We start from the raw sequence: 15,568 nt of genomic DNA, 5'->3' as shown, positions 1-15,568 counted from the left end.
TGCAGGGTCCTGAGTCAGGAAAAAACAAGGGAAGGGCCGGGCATGGTGGTGCACACCTTTACTCCCAGCACTTGGGAGGCAGAGGCAGGCAGATCTCTATGAGTTCGAGGCCAGTCTGCTCTCAAGAGTGAGTTCCATGACAGCCAAGACTGTCATACTGAGAAACCCTGTCTCAAAAAACCAAAAAGAAAAAAGGGAATGTTTGTCGAGTGACTACAGGAATGAACCCTCCTTTATCTTCTCTTCCTTCCCTAAATCTGGGAATATGAGAGCAATGAGGAAAGGAGAGACAAGGAGAACTCAACATTCTAGGGGATGGTATGATTAAACATGTGTGAAATCGAGTGATCAAGGTTTGTTTGCACAGAGCATGGATTGTGTCCCATCAGATTCCCAAGAGGGGCAGCCAGTTGAGAAGATGTCATTTATGGCCATGGCCTCTGAAGCTCCCAATATACATCTCACCCCTCTTCTAGGTCCAGAATCTCTAGAAGGCAACAGTAGGCATGGGCTGAAGGCCCGGGACTCTGGGTTTCTTCTAGAGACTACCTCTGCGCTAAGTGTCTGTTCTCCTTCCCTGGCCAGGTAAGAAGAAAGCAGTAGCGTTGTTTGACAGCCAAGCCCCGATCTGCCCCATCTGCCAAGTCCTGCTGAGGCCCAGCGAGTTGCAGGAACATATGGAGCAGGAACTGGAGCAGCTGGCCCAACTGCCTACCAGGTAAGCCACCTACAGGGAGTCTGCCTGCTGGGATTCCACTCTGCTAGCTGCTAGGTCTCACGTGAGCCCGGGGGTGGGGGGAGCAAGGTCCTTGTGACCCTTCTGTGTTTGCAGATGTTTTTCTTCTTGCTTTACTGGGGGGCAGTATGTCCAGGAAAGTGAATCTTCAGATTCCAGCCTCAGAGTAAGGGAAGCTAGACAGAGAGCCAGGCACTGTTGAAAGCTCAGAACTACCATGTGGGGCCTTGGGGCAGGATAAAAGTGGCTACCTGGTCTGGCAGCTCTATCGGAAGTCCAGCCTGGCCCTGTTATTCGGGGGAGAAAGCAGCACCTTCTCCATAAATCTCAAGGACCGAGAGGTAGCAATCTTGGGAACGCACTCGTGTGTTCCAGACCCTAGCTCACTCCCAGATCTCCTCTGTCCTTGCCTGAAGAACTGGGCTGAACCTTCCCGAGGTCCTTGGGGAGGAGCCAGATTATCTAGGGGGGCAGATGAGGAAGTAACTAATGAGCTCTAATCTGAGCAGTATGAAGCACCTGTTCCATTTTGTTCAAAGGATCTTTGGGGTCAGGAATTCAGGCAGGGCACAGAGGGGTCAGCTGTGTCTGCTCCTGATGTCGGATGCTCAGCCAGGAGCTGGGACCATCTAGAGGTTCTTCACTCACAAGTCTGGTGATGGACTCTTGCATGTGCTCTCTCTATGTGGCCTGGGCCTCCCCATCACTCAGTAGCCTTGGGGCACTTAGACTTCTTACATGGCAGTTTAGGTCTCCAAAACAAAATGTTCTAGCCAACAAGACAGAACACTGAGGTGGGAGAGTGCTGCTTGAGATCAAACTCAGGGCCTTTCTCTACCACTGAGTTACATCCCAGTCTGAGTCACCTTTTCAAACTGAGCCTTGGAGGTCATTTAATGTCACTTCCAGTACTTTATTGATCAAGGCGTTGTGAACCCACTCAGATGCAAGGTGAGAGGACATGCATCCCCTTCTGGTGGGGGGAGTGGCCAGATCAGATTATACAAGAGCACAGGGGTGGAGCTAGGGCTTGGGAACCAGGTGTGCCACACTGTGAACTGCCTGCTTTATCCCTGGCCCATGCTCATTTCAAGTCATTAGACCCGAACGATGCAAGGTTCAGGGGGCCCAAAATGGCCTCTGTCCTGGACAGCTCAGAGTGAGGAAGGATTGAGGGAACCATGAGCCCTGAGGGATAGTGGCTGCTGCATGGGAGGAGCCAGAGAGCTGTGTGAGGCATCAGACCCACAGGAGAGCAAAGAAGGCTTCCTAAGGGAAGAAGAACTAGTCACCTATTGGCTGTTACAAATTACCCCCAAATGTAATGGTTTAAGACATTTATTAGGACCAGTGAGAAGGCTCAGCAGGGGAAGGCTTTCGCCACACAAGCTGTGGGACTAGAGTTCCACTCCCCAGGACCCAGCAAAGGTAGAAGGAGACACTAACTCCACAAAGTTGCCCTCAGTTTCTGTGGGTCATCAGCTTCAGAGCAGCAGAGTTATGTGATCATGGGTAGCTATGGCCACTAGCTCTGTTTCTCTCCTGAGGCTACAGTCACCTGAAGGTCTGACTAGGATTGAAGGATGTTTCCAAGATGGCTCACTCCTGTGGGCTGTCAGCAGAGAAACCTCAGTTCCTCAGCATCTCTCCAAAGGCTGCCTTGAGCTTCCCACCAATAAGGCAGCTGACTGCCCACAAGCATGCGAACCAAGAAAGAGACTATGGGAAGCCACAACGCCTTCCCCTAAAGTCTACCTAAACACTAGAACATCCACCCTATTCTATCCCCAGGTCATTGCTGGGTGTGGCAGTTTGTACCTGGAATTCCAGAGACCCAGGTGGGAGTACCTGGAATTTGAGGTCAGCCTGAACTACACAGTGAGACTGTATCTCTAGAAAGGAAGAAAGAAAGGCAGAGAGGGAAAGAGGCAGGAAGGAATGGACGGAGAGAGGAACAAGAGAGGGAGGGAGAGAGGAAGGAAGGAATAGGTGGAGAGAGGAACAAGAGAGGAAGAGAGGAAGGGAGGGAGGGAGGGAGGGAGGGAGGGAGGAAAGAAGAAAGAAAGGAAGGAGGGAAGGAGGGAGGGAGGGAATCACCAAGCCCAGCCCATAAGCCTAGCCTTTAACAGCCCAAGCCAGCCCCATACTCAAGGGAGGAGAATTATGCTCTAAAAGCTCTCATTCTTAAAGACAAAAGTATCAAAAGAATCTGTGGGCACACTTTAAAAGCCCCACAGAAGCTATACTACAGTAATAACAATGAACCTCGTGGAACATTCACTATCTGGCAAGCGCTTTATTTATTCTTCACTCTGAGGTAGGTGATACGGTCATGCATTGCTTAATGATGGGTATAGGTTCTGAGAAATACATCCTTAGGCATTTTCTTGTCATGTGAACACCATAGAGTGTACTTATACAAATGACACTGTCACTAGGTAATGTTATCTCACGAGACCACTTTCAGATGTGTAGCCAGCCTGTTGCTAATTGTGGTGTATGACTGTATAGATATTACTCCCATTTTACAGCTCAGGAAACTGAGGCACAAACATGTTAAGTGACTGCCCTAAGGTTTCTCACTTAGCAGTATAGATAAGATTTATTCTCAAGCAGTCTTGACACCAGTGCCCTGATCTTTGCCTCCCCTCCCCCATCAATCACACACCTGGGATTGACCTGCTAGGGGCAGAAAGTGAAACATCCTGCAGGCTGTCCCAGGAGTTTTGGGTAATACAGGACTCCTCAACCAGGAACAGAAAAGAGAAGAACCTGCAGAGCCCATTTGGGCAGTGTGCTCCCCCCCTTAAAAAAACAGCTCTTTTTGCCTCCTCAGCGAGTGTCCCCCAAGCTCGCACCGCCCAGGGCATCTCCCACTCCCAGCTCGTGACCCTGCATAAATCCCTCATCATCCACGTTTCTCAGCGCACCCACACCTGGCGGCTGGCGGCTCACGTCCGGGCCCCATCCCTGCACCCCCTAATGCCCACGCCGCCCTCAGCACGTGCACGCCCTGCGCCCCTGGCACGCCCTCCTCCCCACCGGGTGTCTGACAGCCGGACAGCGGGATCTGCACAGCAAGTGAAATTCCCGTCGGATCGATAAAGCCGAAGCGCTGGCGGCGACGGGTCGATGGTTTTATCTGTCTCGGCCCCGCCGCGCCCGGCGCGCTGACAGTCGGACCGGCCGGCAAAGGCGTTCAAGGGCAGCCGCACCCGCGGCCCCCGCCGCCCCCTCCCCACGCGCGCCCCCTCCCCGCGGCCGCTGCGCCCACCGGACTGCGGGCTGGACCAGCCCCGCCGCCGCCCCTGTGATTTATCTGGATTTTTAATTGGAAAAAATTTGCGAATTAATTGATTTCAGGAACTTGCCAATTAACATTGTAATTGGGTGCGTGATAAATTCCCAAGGAGCGTGTCAGCTCCCTCAGGGCTGACGGGCAGCGCGGGCGGAGGGTCCTCAGCCTGGCTGCCCTTGCCCCGCCCCCTGCTGGTTCTGGGGCGAGCCCGAGGAGGGGCAAAGGAGGTTGGGAAAAGACAGCGGCACCCGGGCTCCTGAGATCCACCCCATCTACCTTCCTCCTCCCCATCATCAGTATCCTAAACACATGGACCGGTTTACGGACCGGGAAACTGAGTCCCTCCGGAGGCCTCCCCCATTCACGACCTGTGGCCAAGTCTTCCTCCCCAGCTCTCCGGCTTCCTCCTGGCCTTATTCCTGTCCCCTTTGGCTCCTCTCCCTTTGTTTCCTTAGATGGTTCCTCCCCTCTTCTCTCAACCAGCCCCCCTTTCGTCCTATCACCCTGCCTTGGCCTCCTTTGCCCTCTCTGTTCCTTCCTCATCCTACCTGAGCGTGGGGGTGCTGCTGCCTGGCTAACCTCCCAGGGGGTTCTACTTCTGGAACTTTCCAGACGGACCTCTTCTGCCTTGACTGCCCAGCGACCCAGAGCAGGTCCTATGCCTTTCTACACCTGGGGGCTCACAAAAGAAGCAAGGACCTACCAGCTCCTAAGCCAAGGAGGCTGGTTTTCACAAACACTGGCTTGACACACATGTATGCGTGCACACACACCTCATTCCCACACAGCTCAGCGTACACACACACACACACACCCTGAAAGAACCACCTTCCCAGAGAGAACACCCCCAGGTGCCAGGAGCCACCAAGTCACAGTCAAAGTTCCCCCCTGCTCGACACTAGGCTTTTCCGAGTTATACCCATACTCCTCCCTCCCTCACCCGATCCTGTCTTTCCCATCCAGAACCTTCACAAGGGCTCCCTTAGTCGCAAGATGAGGCTGCCCTAGGACAATGACCGGAGGGTGGGGGCAGAAGAAGGAGGAGCCGAGGGACTTAGTAGGGTCCTCACTAGGAGAAAACACTCTGCTTTGGATGGTTGGGAGTGTGGTAGAGGAAATGTCCACAGAGAGAGGAAGCAACAGGTAGGGCTCTGGGTAAGCTGAGGCCCAGATGCCGCTGGCATGCTGTTGGGCTGGGGACTAGATAACGTATATACAGAGAGACAGTCAAGGACATCGATGGGCCTGAAGACTGCAGGGGGTTGCCTCTGAGACCCCTCTGTGGCCCCGAGGCTGGAGTTTCCACCCATTGAGAAGAAACAGCCGTGGGCGTGGAGCATTCACAGAGCAGAAAGTGAGGCTTGGCTGGTGGGACCTGAGCTCTGAGATCTCTAGAAGAGCTGGCCTCTGGCTGGGAAACAGCCTCCTCTGGGAAGCACCTTTAAAGGGCTGGAAAAAAATCTAAAGGGAGACTGGGTAGCTCTGAAGGAGAGGCGGGATGTGGCGATGGCAGTGCCCCCACCCCTACTTAAGCCTTATTTAAGGCCGGCCTCGGTGTTTGGTTGGGTAATGAACTAGATAAACAATTCCCCAAATAGATTAAAACGAAGTGTAACTTACAAAGGCGGCTGGTGATGATGGTTTATTCCCGGGCAGTGCACCATTTCTTTATTTCCAAGGATAATTCAGTGTAAATCACCTTAATTAAAAGTGTCAGCCCAGCCCATGAATATTGTACTTAGGAACGCGTTTCCTGGGTCCCAGTTATAATTTAAAACCCATGGATCACTAGGCAGCGAGTGACTGAGCAAGGAGGAAAATTGTTAGGGGCGGGCTGTGGAAACAGGGAGGGACGGGAGGCAGAGCTGCTGGGCTGGGCGCGAGCCGGGCTGGGCAGGAGCCAGGCTGCCTGCAAGCGGAGGACTTAGACCTCTCTTCTCCAAGTCAAGCCACTCACCAGGCTCTGGGAAACCGAGAAAACTTAGAGTTGAAGGGGCTGATAGAAGGGAAGGGTGGTGGACGCTATTGCTCAGAGCAAGGGAAGGCGTCTGAGGCTGCACTGGCCATGTGCAAGCAAAGGGAAGAGCTTTGCTTAGGAAAATGGAAAGATGGGGTTGCCAGAGCACAGGCTGGACATCCTGACCCCATTCTACTTACCAGTAAAGTGGGTGTGCACAGGATCAGCAAGACCCTGCCCAAAGTTGCACAGCAAGCAGAGACGAAAAGAACTGCAGTGTTCTGCACTGGCACCTATGTCCTACGTAACTTTGAGAGGCAGCGTTAAAAACTCAAATTCCAAGCCCTCCAAGGACTGAATGACCACAGAGGCGTTCACTCAGTCTGTTAGTCAACTTTGTAAAGTTTTGGTAGAAACTCGGTGAAATCTCACCCACAAGAGGCCTGTCTCTGTCACTTACAGTGGATACACAGTAACTCTTCATGCCTTCATTTTCTGACCTCACCTAACACAGCCATAATAGATAATAGCCTTAGCCCAGTCTAGGGTCAAGTATGCCAACAATGTAGATAGCAGGTAGCTCTCCTTGTAGGCAGAATCGTGATGCTCTCATTTGTTCACTGAGTGAGTGAAGAAGTTAAGAAATGAGAAAACTTGTGAATTAACAAACTGGTTACTCCTCAAGGGCAGCTCAGCTTCCCCTCTGTATGCCCACTGCCTACATTCTGGCTGGGCGCAGACCAGCAAGGAACAACCTGTAATTGACTAGAACCTTTCTAGCAATCCTTCCTATTCTGTGTTGTTCCTGCTGTGTGACCAGACTGCTATCTCTAATCTGATACTCAGACATGGGCCTTCTCCTGCTGTGGAGACGGATGGCCTCTGCACTGTTGTGTGCTCTCTCTCTCTCTCTCTGTGTGTGTGTGTGTGTGTGTGTGTGTTTGTTTGTTTGTTTGTTTGTTTGTCTTTATCTGTAGGTAAGCATGTGCCTAAGTGTCTCCATGCTTTATAGTGCTGTTTCCATCTCTGCCTGTGTTTATGTGGACTTGTGTACATGAGCAGCTCTTCATCCAGTCTGCATGGCTGTTGAGCATTTGTCTTTATGGCCATGTCTCTGGGAGTGACCCTGTGGCCTTGTGCATCTGTATGCATGTCTGAGTCTCCGGGTGTGACTGCCTGCATCTATGTGCCTGTTGGTAGAATGATAGTCTGTGTATCTGCCTTGAGACTAGGGCTTCTCAACCTCAGCACTATTGACATTTTGGGTCCAATAATTCTTTTGTGAGGGGGCTGTCTGGGATAGTACAGGTTGTTAAACACTATCTACCCACTAGATGCCAGTAGCAACCCCATTTCCACACCCAAGTTTGAACAATCAGAAATCAATCAGAACTATCGCCAGGGGCTTAGAATGTAGCTCAGTGGTGGAGCATTTGCCTAGCATACAATAGGTGCATATGTGTGTGTGTCTGTATGTCGGTATATGGATATTCAGACATTGCAAGTGTCCCCTGGGTGGGCACACACCCCTCGTTCCACTGAAAGTCACTACCTCAGCCATGTCTTCCTATGCTTTTGCATCATGTCTTCCTATGCTATGCATCATGCATTTCTCTGTTTGGTCTAATGAGTGCCCAAATACGTCTGCAGGTGTTCCCTATGTATGCACTCACTAAGTCCACACACGCCCCATGTATTTTACACCCCATGTATTTTACTTTCAATGTATTTGTGTCCGTTCGTGCTTTCTGGCTGTGTCTGAGGATGTACTCTACATGGGTGCTTTGTATGTGTGTCTGTGCGACTCTCCTATGAAAACGGGCTGTGCATGTATCAACAACCCCTCCATATGTATGTATTGGTGTGTGTGCATGTGCATCCGTGCATGCATGCTCGCCAGTGTGCGAGCACAATGCAGCGGAATAGTGGGGGCAGCAGGCAGGCGGGGACAGGAACAGGGATATTAATGTTTCTGAAGTGGATCTGATTTGATACGTCTTGTTCTATTGTCAGCATCTGTTTAGCGGGATTTGTAATACTCTGTGGCTCTGGATCACTCATGCTTAGCGTGGGATGTGGCCTTGCATACCAATTTTGTTATTAAACACAGTCCTTGCCTCCCCCACAACCCATCCATCACCTCCCACCCCAGCCCCCGCCTGCTCTGAACTGCCCACCATATTTCAGGGCCCAGCTCCCTCCTGCCTGCTGCCCGATGCCGGAGGGCCCGGGGCTGACAAATTGAATCAGGGGGAGATCATTCCTAGCCTAACACAGTTTGCAGCGTGTTGGAGGAAGAATTGACAAGAGTCGTGTCAGCCCCATCACCCCAATCCCGTAGGAACTCAGAGCAGGCTAAGAATAGGGAGTGGTAGGAAGGGCGCCTCCAGGACAGACAGAAGCTTCAGGCCTGATTCTAGGTAAAGCCCCTGGCTTCCATACTCTGCCTGGTGCCTGTGTCCCCTCCCAGGGGCCAGCATGCTTCTTGGCACCGGGCAGAAGCGGAGCTAGGTCCTGCGCCGCTGGGTGGAGTGTCCTGGGTGGAGCTGGGCTTGGCTGCCTGGACTATGCCAGGCCTGCCACGTCTTCTCTTGGGATTATCTTGTTAATCTACCCTTGTTCACGTGACCTGGGCACCAGGTGGAATGGTCACCCTGTTCTTTTCTTTCTTGGCAGCAAAAATTCCCTTCTGAAGGATGCCATGGCTCCAGGCACCCCCAAGGTAGGTGGCCAATTACGTTTTCCCTCCTGCTCATTCCAACCTAAGCCTTCCGAGATGTGGCCCCTCCTGAGAGAAAGGCCTTCCCCGTGGAGTCCAAACTGCCTCCGGCATTTGATCGGCAACCTGATGCCTAGGGCTGCTTGGTGTGTTGGGGGTGTGGCTGGGGTTGCAGAATCCATCTGTGTAGAAGATCTCCCAGTTTCCTCTTGTCCTAGCTAGGAGAGGGGTGAGAGTCAAAAGTGGGCTGAGGTGTGGGCAAGACAGACATTGAAGCTGGAGAGACTCCAAAGAGGGAGGTGAGCTGCAACTGGGGAGGAAGGTATAGAAATTCAGTACAGATAGAAGCCAGACCTGCCGCTCCTCTGTGTGTGGAGGTGGGTGGGGTGGGTGCATAATAAAGAAACACAGAGGAGGCTGGGTCCATTGAGGAAAGAGTTGGCCCCTCTGAACAGAAACTGTGAGAGAAACTTGAGTGCATCAGATGGAGAAAGATGAAGAGCGAGTATCTCTTGGCCCACGGAACACGACTGCCCTTAGGGAGCAGATGGTAGTGTTTCCCCCAAGGTGATGATTGTGAGGGAACAAGACAAGGAGAGGAAGAGGTACTCACTGAATACCCGCCCTCATCCCTCTGTGGAAGTTCTCTGCCCTCTTTCTCTGAAGTTCTCACGCTGTTCCCCTGGGTGTGTCATGGCGACTGAGAAGCAGGTGTTGAACCTTAGGGAATGGATTTATTCAGTCAGTGGGAGTGTAGGGAAGTTAAATGCCAAAAAAGAAGCCCTCAGGGACCCCTATACTTTGGGTCAAGATAAAGTGAAGGTATTAGGAGGGTCACAGGAGAACATGTCTCCCAGTTCCCTAAAGAAAAACAGTTTCAAAATGTCTGGGTGGTAGCCAGGCAGTGGTGGTAAATGCCTTTAATCCCAGCACTCGAGAGGCAGAGCCAAGCAGATCTCTGTGAGTTTGAGGCCAGCCTGGTCTACAAAGCAAGATCTAGGACAGGCACCAAAACTATACAAAGAAACCCTGTCTCGAAAAGCCTAAAGAAATAAAGAAAAAGTGTCACAAAATGTCTGGGTGGTCAGGGGTCCAGTGAGGAAAGAAGCATGAAGTTGTCCATATATTTGAAAGGCCTAAAGTCACCAGTGACCTCTGAGAGGGTAATTTTGGGAAAAGGAGCCAATGACAAGTATCCCCTCCATGACTTTGGCCAGCCATCCCTTGGGCCTTGAGGAGAGGAGGTAGGCTATTCGCCCTCATTCAAAACTTGCTAAGCCACAGCCAACTGCAAAAGGAGGAACAGGCCAGCCTGGGATTGGTGCAGACCATGGCCAAGGCCTGGAATAGAAAGGGACAGAGGAACCAGGCAGCTGGGGACTGGAGGAAGCAAGAAGCCACACTGGCCTGTTGGCCCAGACTGCCATGTTTAATGGTGGAGTAACTGAAGGTCATGGCCAAGCTTCTAGTTCAGCCACTACCTGAGTATAAGTGGCTGAGACATTGGAACCAGAAGGGCTAGTGTTCTCAGGGCCGGCCCTGGCAGACACGCTCTTCATCCATACTTACCCTCTCACATATGTGACCCGTAGGTCAGAATGTATACCCAGGAAGTCTTAAGCACAGACACTTCCTGCAACCTGGGACACTGGCATACTGATCACTAGGGGCAGAGAAAAGGGACCACTGCTCACCTATTCCCAGATAAACTCCCCAAAGCTGATCAGTCGCTGGCTTCTCCTTGGTCTTGACCTCAGCTTTAGGGAAGCAGGTCATAGGAGAAAGAGGTAGAAAGCAGAAGGTTGAAATGAGCATCTGAGCAGACAGGGAGGGAGGGAGGGAGGGAGAAGGAGGAGAGGGCGAGGGGCCCTTAGACAAGATTGATGGCCTCGTTGCCATTAAGAAAAAAATTAGCCGGTGGCGGCTATCATATTAAAGGGTGAAGAAGCCGTGAATTATTTTCTTAAAGATCTTATCGCTTACAATGATAATTTTACCTTCCAAAAGGCCACTTTTAATGAGGCGAAGAGCCAGGCAAAAAGTCATGATTTAATGCCAGGATTTTTTTTTTCAAAACACATTTTACTGCTTTTTGGTCCATGTTTAAAAAGCGCCAGTGACCTTTTTTTATTCCGCTTGCCCCAGGTGTAATGCGGAGGCCTCTCAGGGCTTCTAACCTAGAGAGAGACAGAGGCAGACAGAGGAGAGCTTTGTTACTGTTGGGGGGTCCACACACTGTGACACACTGTTCTCTCTCCTCAACATCTTCCTTGGGATTGGAGAGGAACATTGCCTGACATCTTTCTGGCTGGGGCGGTCACCCACCAGGCCTCCCCTCAGGCTTAGGTAGGTGAAGAAGTCCCATTTGGAGGCAATCCCATTCCAGGCCCTCTGCAGCCTCCTCCCTCCTCCAGCTCCTGGACCTTGGACACATCAGGGTACCCTGGCACATCAGCAGCTGGGACCAGACCCCCTCACTTCTAGGGCCCTTAGCCAAGGATGTACAGCGTGGCCACCGCATGCGGGTCACATCCTAAGGTTCAGTCAGAGATGAAGGATAAATGGCCGCTCCATCTTCCCCAAATTGCTTTCTTTGGGCTGTCACTGGTGATTTGGCATAGTTTTCAAAGCTGGGGAGGGTTTCTAGGGAATTGTGTGCTTCCGGCTCAGAGCTGTGCAAGCTGAAGAAGGGAGGGGGCATGGATTATTTTTCAGGCCTCTGAGCACCCCATTCGCAGCTGAACAGGCCTTGGCAAGAGCTGGCTCTTGCCTGAACATGCCATGTGGTATTTAGAATTGTGGTGCTCGCACACAATTTGAAGCAGACAGTTTATTAATCTAAACTGCAGGCGTATGTAGAAGAGGCCATCCGAGATTGACGGAGGGGATTAGTTTTGCTGGGGTTTTTGCTGGGGTCATCGCCACAGCGCAGGGCTAAATGCACCCAGCGTACATCCCTGGCTACATGCTGGAAACTCATACATACTATTTAATTTACTGTCTCCATAGTGGGGCTGCCATCAGCCTGTATTAGGGGCAGGCAAGGTGGCAGGTATGTGGCTTTACCCCCAGCCCTTCACATGGGTCCCAGAGTCTGTGTTCTGGAAAGAAGAAAAGAAAGCACGTCTAGTTCAGTCTGCCGAGGGCGGGTCAGTGGTCCCTCCCCACTTAGAGCTTAGCGGGAACAATGCTCTAGCTAGTGCTGTGGGTCATGCCTGCATCTTCAGCACCCGGGGGGCCGTGATAAGAGGGCCATTGGGAGGTCCAGGCCAGCCTGGGCTAAGAGTAAGACATTGTCGCAAACAAAATCCACAAGCAAGGGTCTATATGTAGAACTAAAACCATCCATCCTCTCTCACAGCTGGACTTCCGTGTTGACCTCATCAGTTCAGAGTTTCATAGTCCTCCATCCCTGGGCCTCCCTCTGTCTCACTGCTAAAACTCCCAGAGGACAGGGAGCTCCTGGGCACTGAACGTTGGTCTCACCTGGCCTGGGGCCATGTGTCCTTTTCTTCTTCCAGTCCCTCCTGTTGTCTGCTTCCATCAAGAGGGAAGGAGACTCTCCGACGGCATCACCACACTCTTCGACCACCGATGACCTGCACCACTCCGACAGATACCAGGTGAGGAGGGGGTGGCAGGAGGCTAGGAGGAATCTCACCCGGGGGAGAGAGTCCAACCCATGCATGGTGCCAGCTCCTCCGGACGAGGCCGGAGCTGTGTTTGGTGCCCTTTGTATCCAGTGGCCCAAGTGAACTTAGAAAGCACAGGTGTCAGGGGATGGGCCTTATCAAGCAGATGGATTTTAGGGTGAGATGCCAAGTTCTTTGGGGCTCTGCTGGTTCTGAGCACTTTTGAGGTATCCTATCTCTCAGGGAGTGGCTTATGGGATTCAGGGTTTCTCTGTGTAGCTTTGTGCCTTTCCTGGGACTCACTTGGTAGTCCAGGCTGGCCTCGAACTCACAGAGATCCACCTGCCTCTGCCTCCCTAGTGCTGGGATTAAAGGCGTGCGCCACCACCGCCCGGCTGGATTTTTGTCTTATAAGAGGGCCTAGAAGTGTAGTCCAGAATCACCAGAGATTTCTGACCTCAAAAGCCAGACCCCTGGAGCCAAATAAGCATGCCAAACCTCGAGATCAGGGAGAAGCAAGCAGATACTGCTTATGGGTGTCATAGTCAAACAGCAAGGAGATAAGTCCTAAAAGATGAGAGCAAGGAGCGGACCCGAGGGCAGCAGTGGAACTTTCGATGCGCTTTCTCTGAGGTAGAAAGGAGAACGACCTTCCTCCAGGGGCCCGCGTCTGGGAGCTGGAGCCCTGCTGTTGAGAACACACTCAGAAGGCAGAAAACACGATCCTGCTCCAAGGACCAGTTGTTTCCATGGCAGCAGGGCTTTCCAGGGAGCCCCGGCTGGAAAGGGCAAAGGACTCCGACCTGATGTGGAAAGGCAGAGCAAGCATGCTAGTAACCTGGATGGACAGCCAGGGAATCTGTCAGCGTCCAGGGACCCTTAGCTGGAACTGAAGAAAGGTGTTTCTCAGGAACCCTTTCCTCCCAGCTGGCAGCCTGGCATCAGGATGCCAAGCTTTCCGAGTGGGGTGCCAAGTACAGCGAGGCGCTGGGATGTGACTCCCGGACAGAGCACTTGCCTAGCATGGAGCAATCCCAGCACCGTTTAGGAAAAGAAGACAAAATTTTCTAGGCCTAAGAGTAGGCTAGACCCCCCAGGCCACTGGCCTCTCCTCAGTGTAGGGTTAAAATGCATAGCCCAAGGGGCCGGAGAGTTGGCTCAGTGGTCAAGAGCACTTCCAGAGGACCCTGGGCTCATAACCATCTAGAACCCCAGTCCCAAGGGATCCAACATCCTCTCTGGCCTCTGTGGGCACTACACATACAAGTAAAACACCAATACACATAAAAAAGAATAGTATTTTTTTAATTATTTAAAAAATAATAAAATGCATAGCTCAAAGTGCCATGGCTGGGGAGAAATCTATGCATCCATGAATGCTGTTTTGTTTTTAAATAGTGTGTATGTGTGTGTGTGGGTGGCTCAGAACCACACACACACACAAGTGTAGATGCCCATGGAGGCCAGAAGCTTTGAATTCCCTACAAGTGGAGTTACAGGTGGGTTGTGATGGGTGCCAGGAAACAAACTTGGATCCTCTGGAAGAACTCTTAACCAATGAGCCATCATCTCTCTCTCTCTAGCCCCATGAACCCTTTTCTGAGAGAGAGAGAGAGAGAGAGAGAGAGAGAGAGAGAGACAGAGACAGAGACAGAGAGAGAGACAGAGAGACAGAGACAGAGAGACAGAGACAGAGAGAGACAGAGAAACAGAGACGAGAGACCCAGTCAGCCCTGGATACTGTACTAATAAGACAACCAGGCTGGAGGTGGAAACCTGGCTGGAGGTGACCTGACTCTAGGGACCTTTGGTGTAAGGAGATAAAACTCTGTCCCACAGAGTTCCCTTCCAAAGGATAGGCAGAGAGGCCCGCCCTCAGAGACCCATCCTCTACCCCATGCTCACTGCAGCCTCAACACCTGCTAAAGAGGAAAAAAAGACCACCAAGCACCAACTGGCTCCCTGACCCCATTCCTCTCCTTAAAATGTGTTTCTTTTATTCTCTGAAGCATATGAGGAAAGCCTCTTGCCTAAAAGAATATGCCCACACATTCCTAGCTGGTATTTATTTGCAACTGACTTAGAGATGTATGGAAACTTCTGGAATACATTTGGGTACCCCTCAGACTCTGATTCTACCTCATTCTAGACTCAAAACAGCCTCCCCTATTTTGTGATAGGTTCTCACCATGTTGCCCAGGCTGGCCCCAAACTCACAGTGATCCCCCTACCTCTGCCTCACAAGTGCTAGTATTACAGTTATGTGTTACTATGTACAAACATTTCAGGGTTTTTGTTTTGTTTTGTTTTTGGTGGGGGAGGTAGAGGTACAGAGCTTCACACTGTAACTCAAGCTGACTCACACTTGATGCAATCCTTTGCCTCAGCCTCCCGAATTGAAGGATTTCCAAGTACTTTCGTAAATGACCAATCAGATTAAGCAATTTATTAGATAAAGTACAAGGTCCTTTTGTAGCACCAAGATTCTTTGATTTAGAGCCAACTTGTATTCCCACGTCCATTCTTGGTCCTCCCTTGCACAGTGCCTCTGCCTCAACTTCCTGAGTTACCTACTCCCTGAGCACGCCTTCTCTCCCTGCCCTCTCTATAGACAAGCTGCTTTTGACAGAAATCTTTCACCCCACAAATGTCTATTTGTCCCTCAACATCCTGCTAAAACACTGTCCCCTCCGAGAAATCGTCCCAGATCATCTACCTCTTCTTATGACCCCATGTGTCCCGAGTTTTGGCACAGTTGAACTATATTGTGATCACCTGATCAGATATTCATCCATTAGCTAATAATATCTAGCAGACCATACCAAAATTTGTTGGCATAGCACAAATTAATATTTCCCCCTTTTCTCTCTTAAAACTTTAAATTACTGTATCTAGCATTTGGTTTCATGAAGCATTTCACATGAACCATGTTGTTGATTCTCCACCCCCATCTTCTCTCCAGTCCCCCTGGTATGGCCTTCCACCCCGTCCCCCAGAGCTCCTTTCTGCTCTCATGTCACCTATGTCCTGGTGTCTCTTGAGTTCCTCAGTTCCTCCTTTTCCCTCCTTTCAGTCTCCTTACTAGATTCATAAAATATGCCCACACTCTTGCATATACATAGGGCCGCATGCTAGGATCTCACTCTCTCTGTATATACATATGGACATTACATGCTAGGATCATAGGATCTCACTCTCTCTGTATATACATATGAACATTACATGC

At 51.2% G+C, this 15,568-nt stretch overlaps 1 protein-coding gene across 3 annotated transcripts in view; it reads left to right on the top strand.

Moving 5' to 3' along the window:
• The window catches only part of Rnf220 (ring finger protein 220), a 226,988-nt gene that overhangs the window by 186,962 nt on the left and 24,458 nt on the right, over positions 1-15,568 (top strand). For all 3 annotated transcript variants that reach the window (XM_028893202.2, XM_028893201.2, XM_037202863.1), the window contains exons 2-4: positions 586-718; positions 8,668-8,713; positions 12,232-12,333. In XM_028893202.2, the coding sequence (XP_028749035.1) occupies positions 586-718; positions 8,668-8,713; positions 12,232-12,333 (281 nt within the window). The remainder of the gene's footprint in view (positions 1-585; positions 719-8,667; positions 8,714-12,231; positions 12,334-15,568) is intronic.

This window comes from Peromyscus leucopus, chromosome 2 (genome assembly GCF_004664715.2).
Source record: "Peromyscus leucopus breed LL Stock chromosome 2, UCI_PerLeu_2.1, whole genome shotgun sequence".
Lineage (NCBI taxonomy): Eukaryota > Metazoa > Chordata > Mammalia > Rodentia > Cricetidae > Peromyscus > Peromyscus leucopus.
Note: the sequence above shows the minus strand (reverse complement) of the source record. Positions and strands in the feature narration are given on the sequence as shown.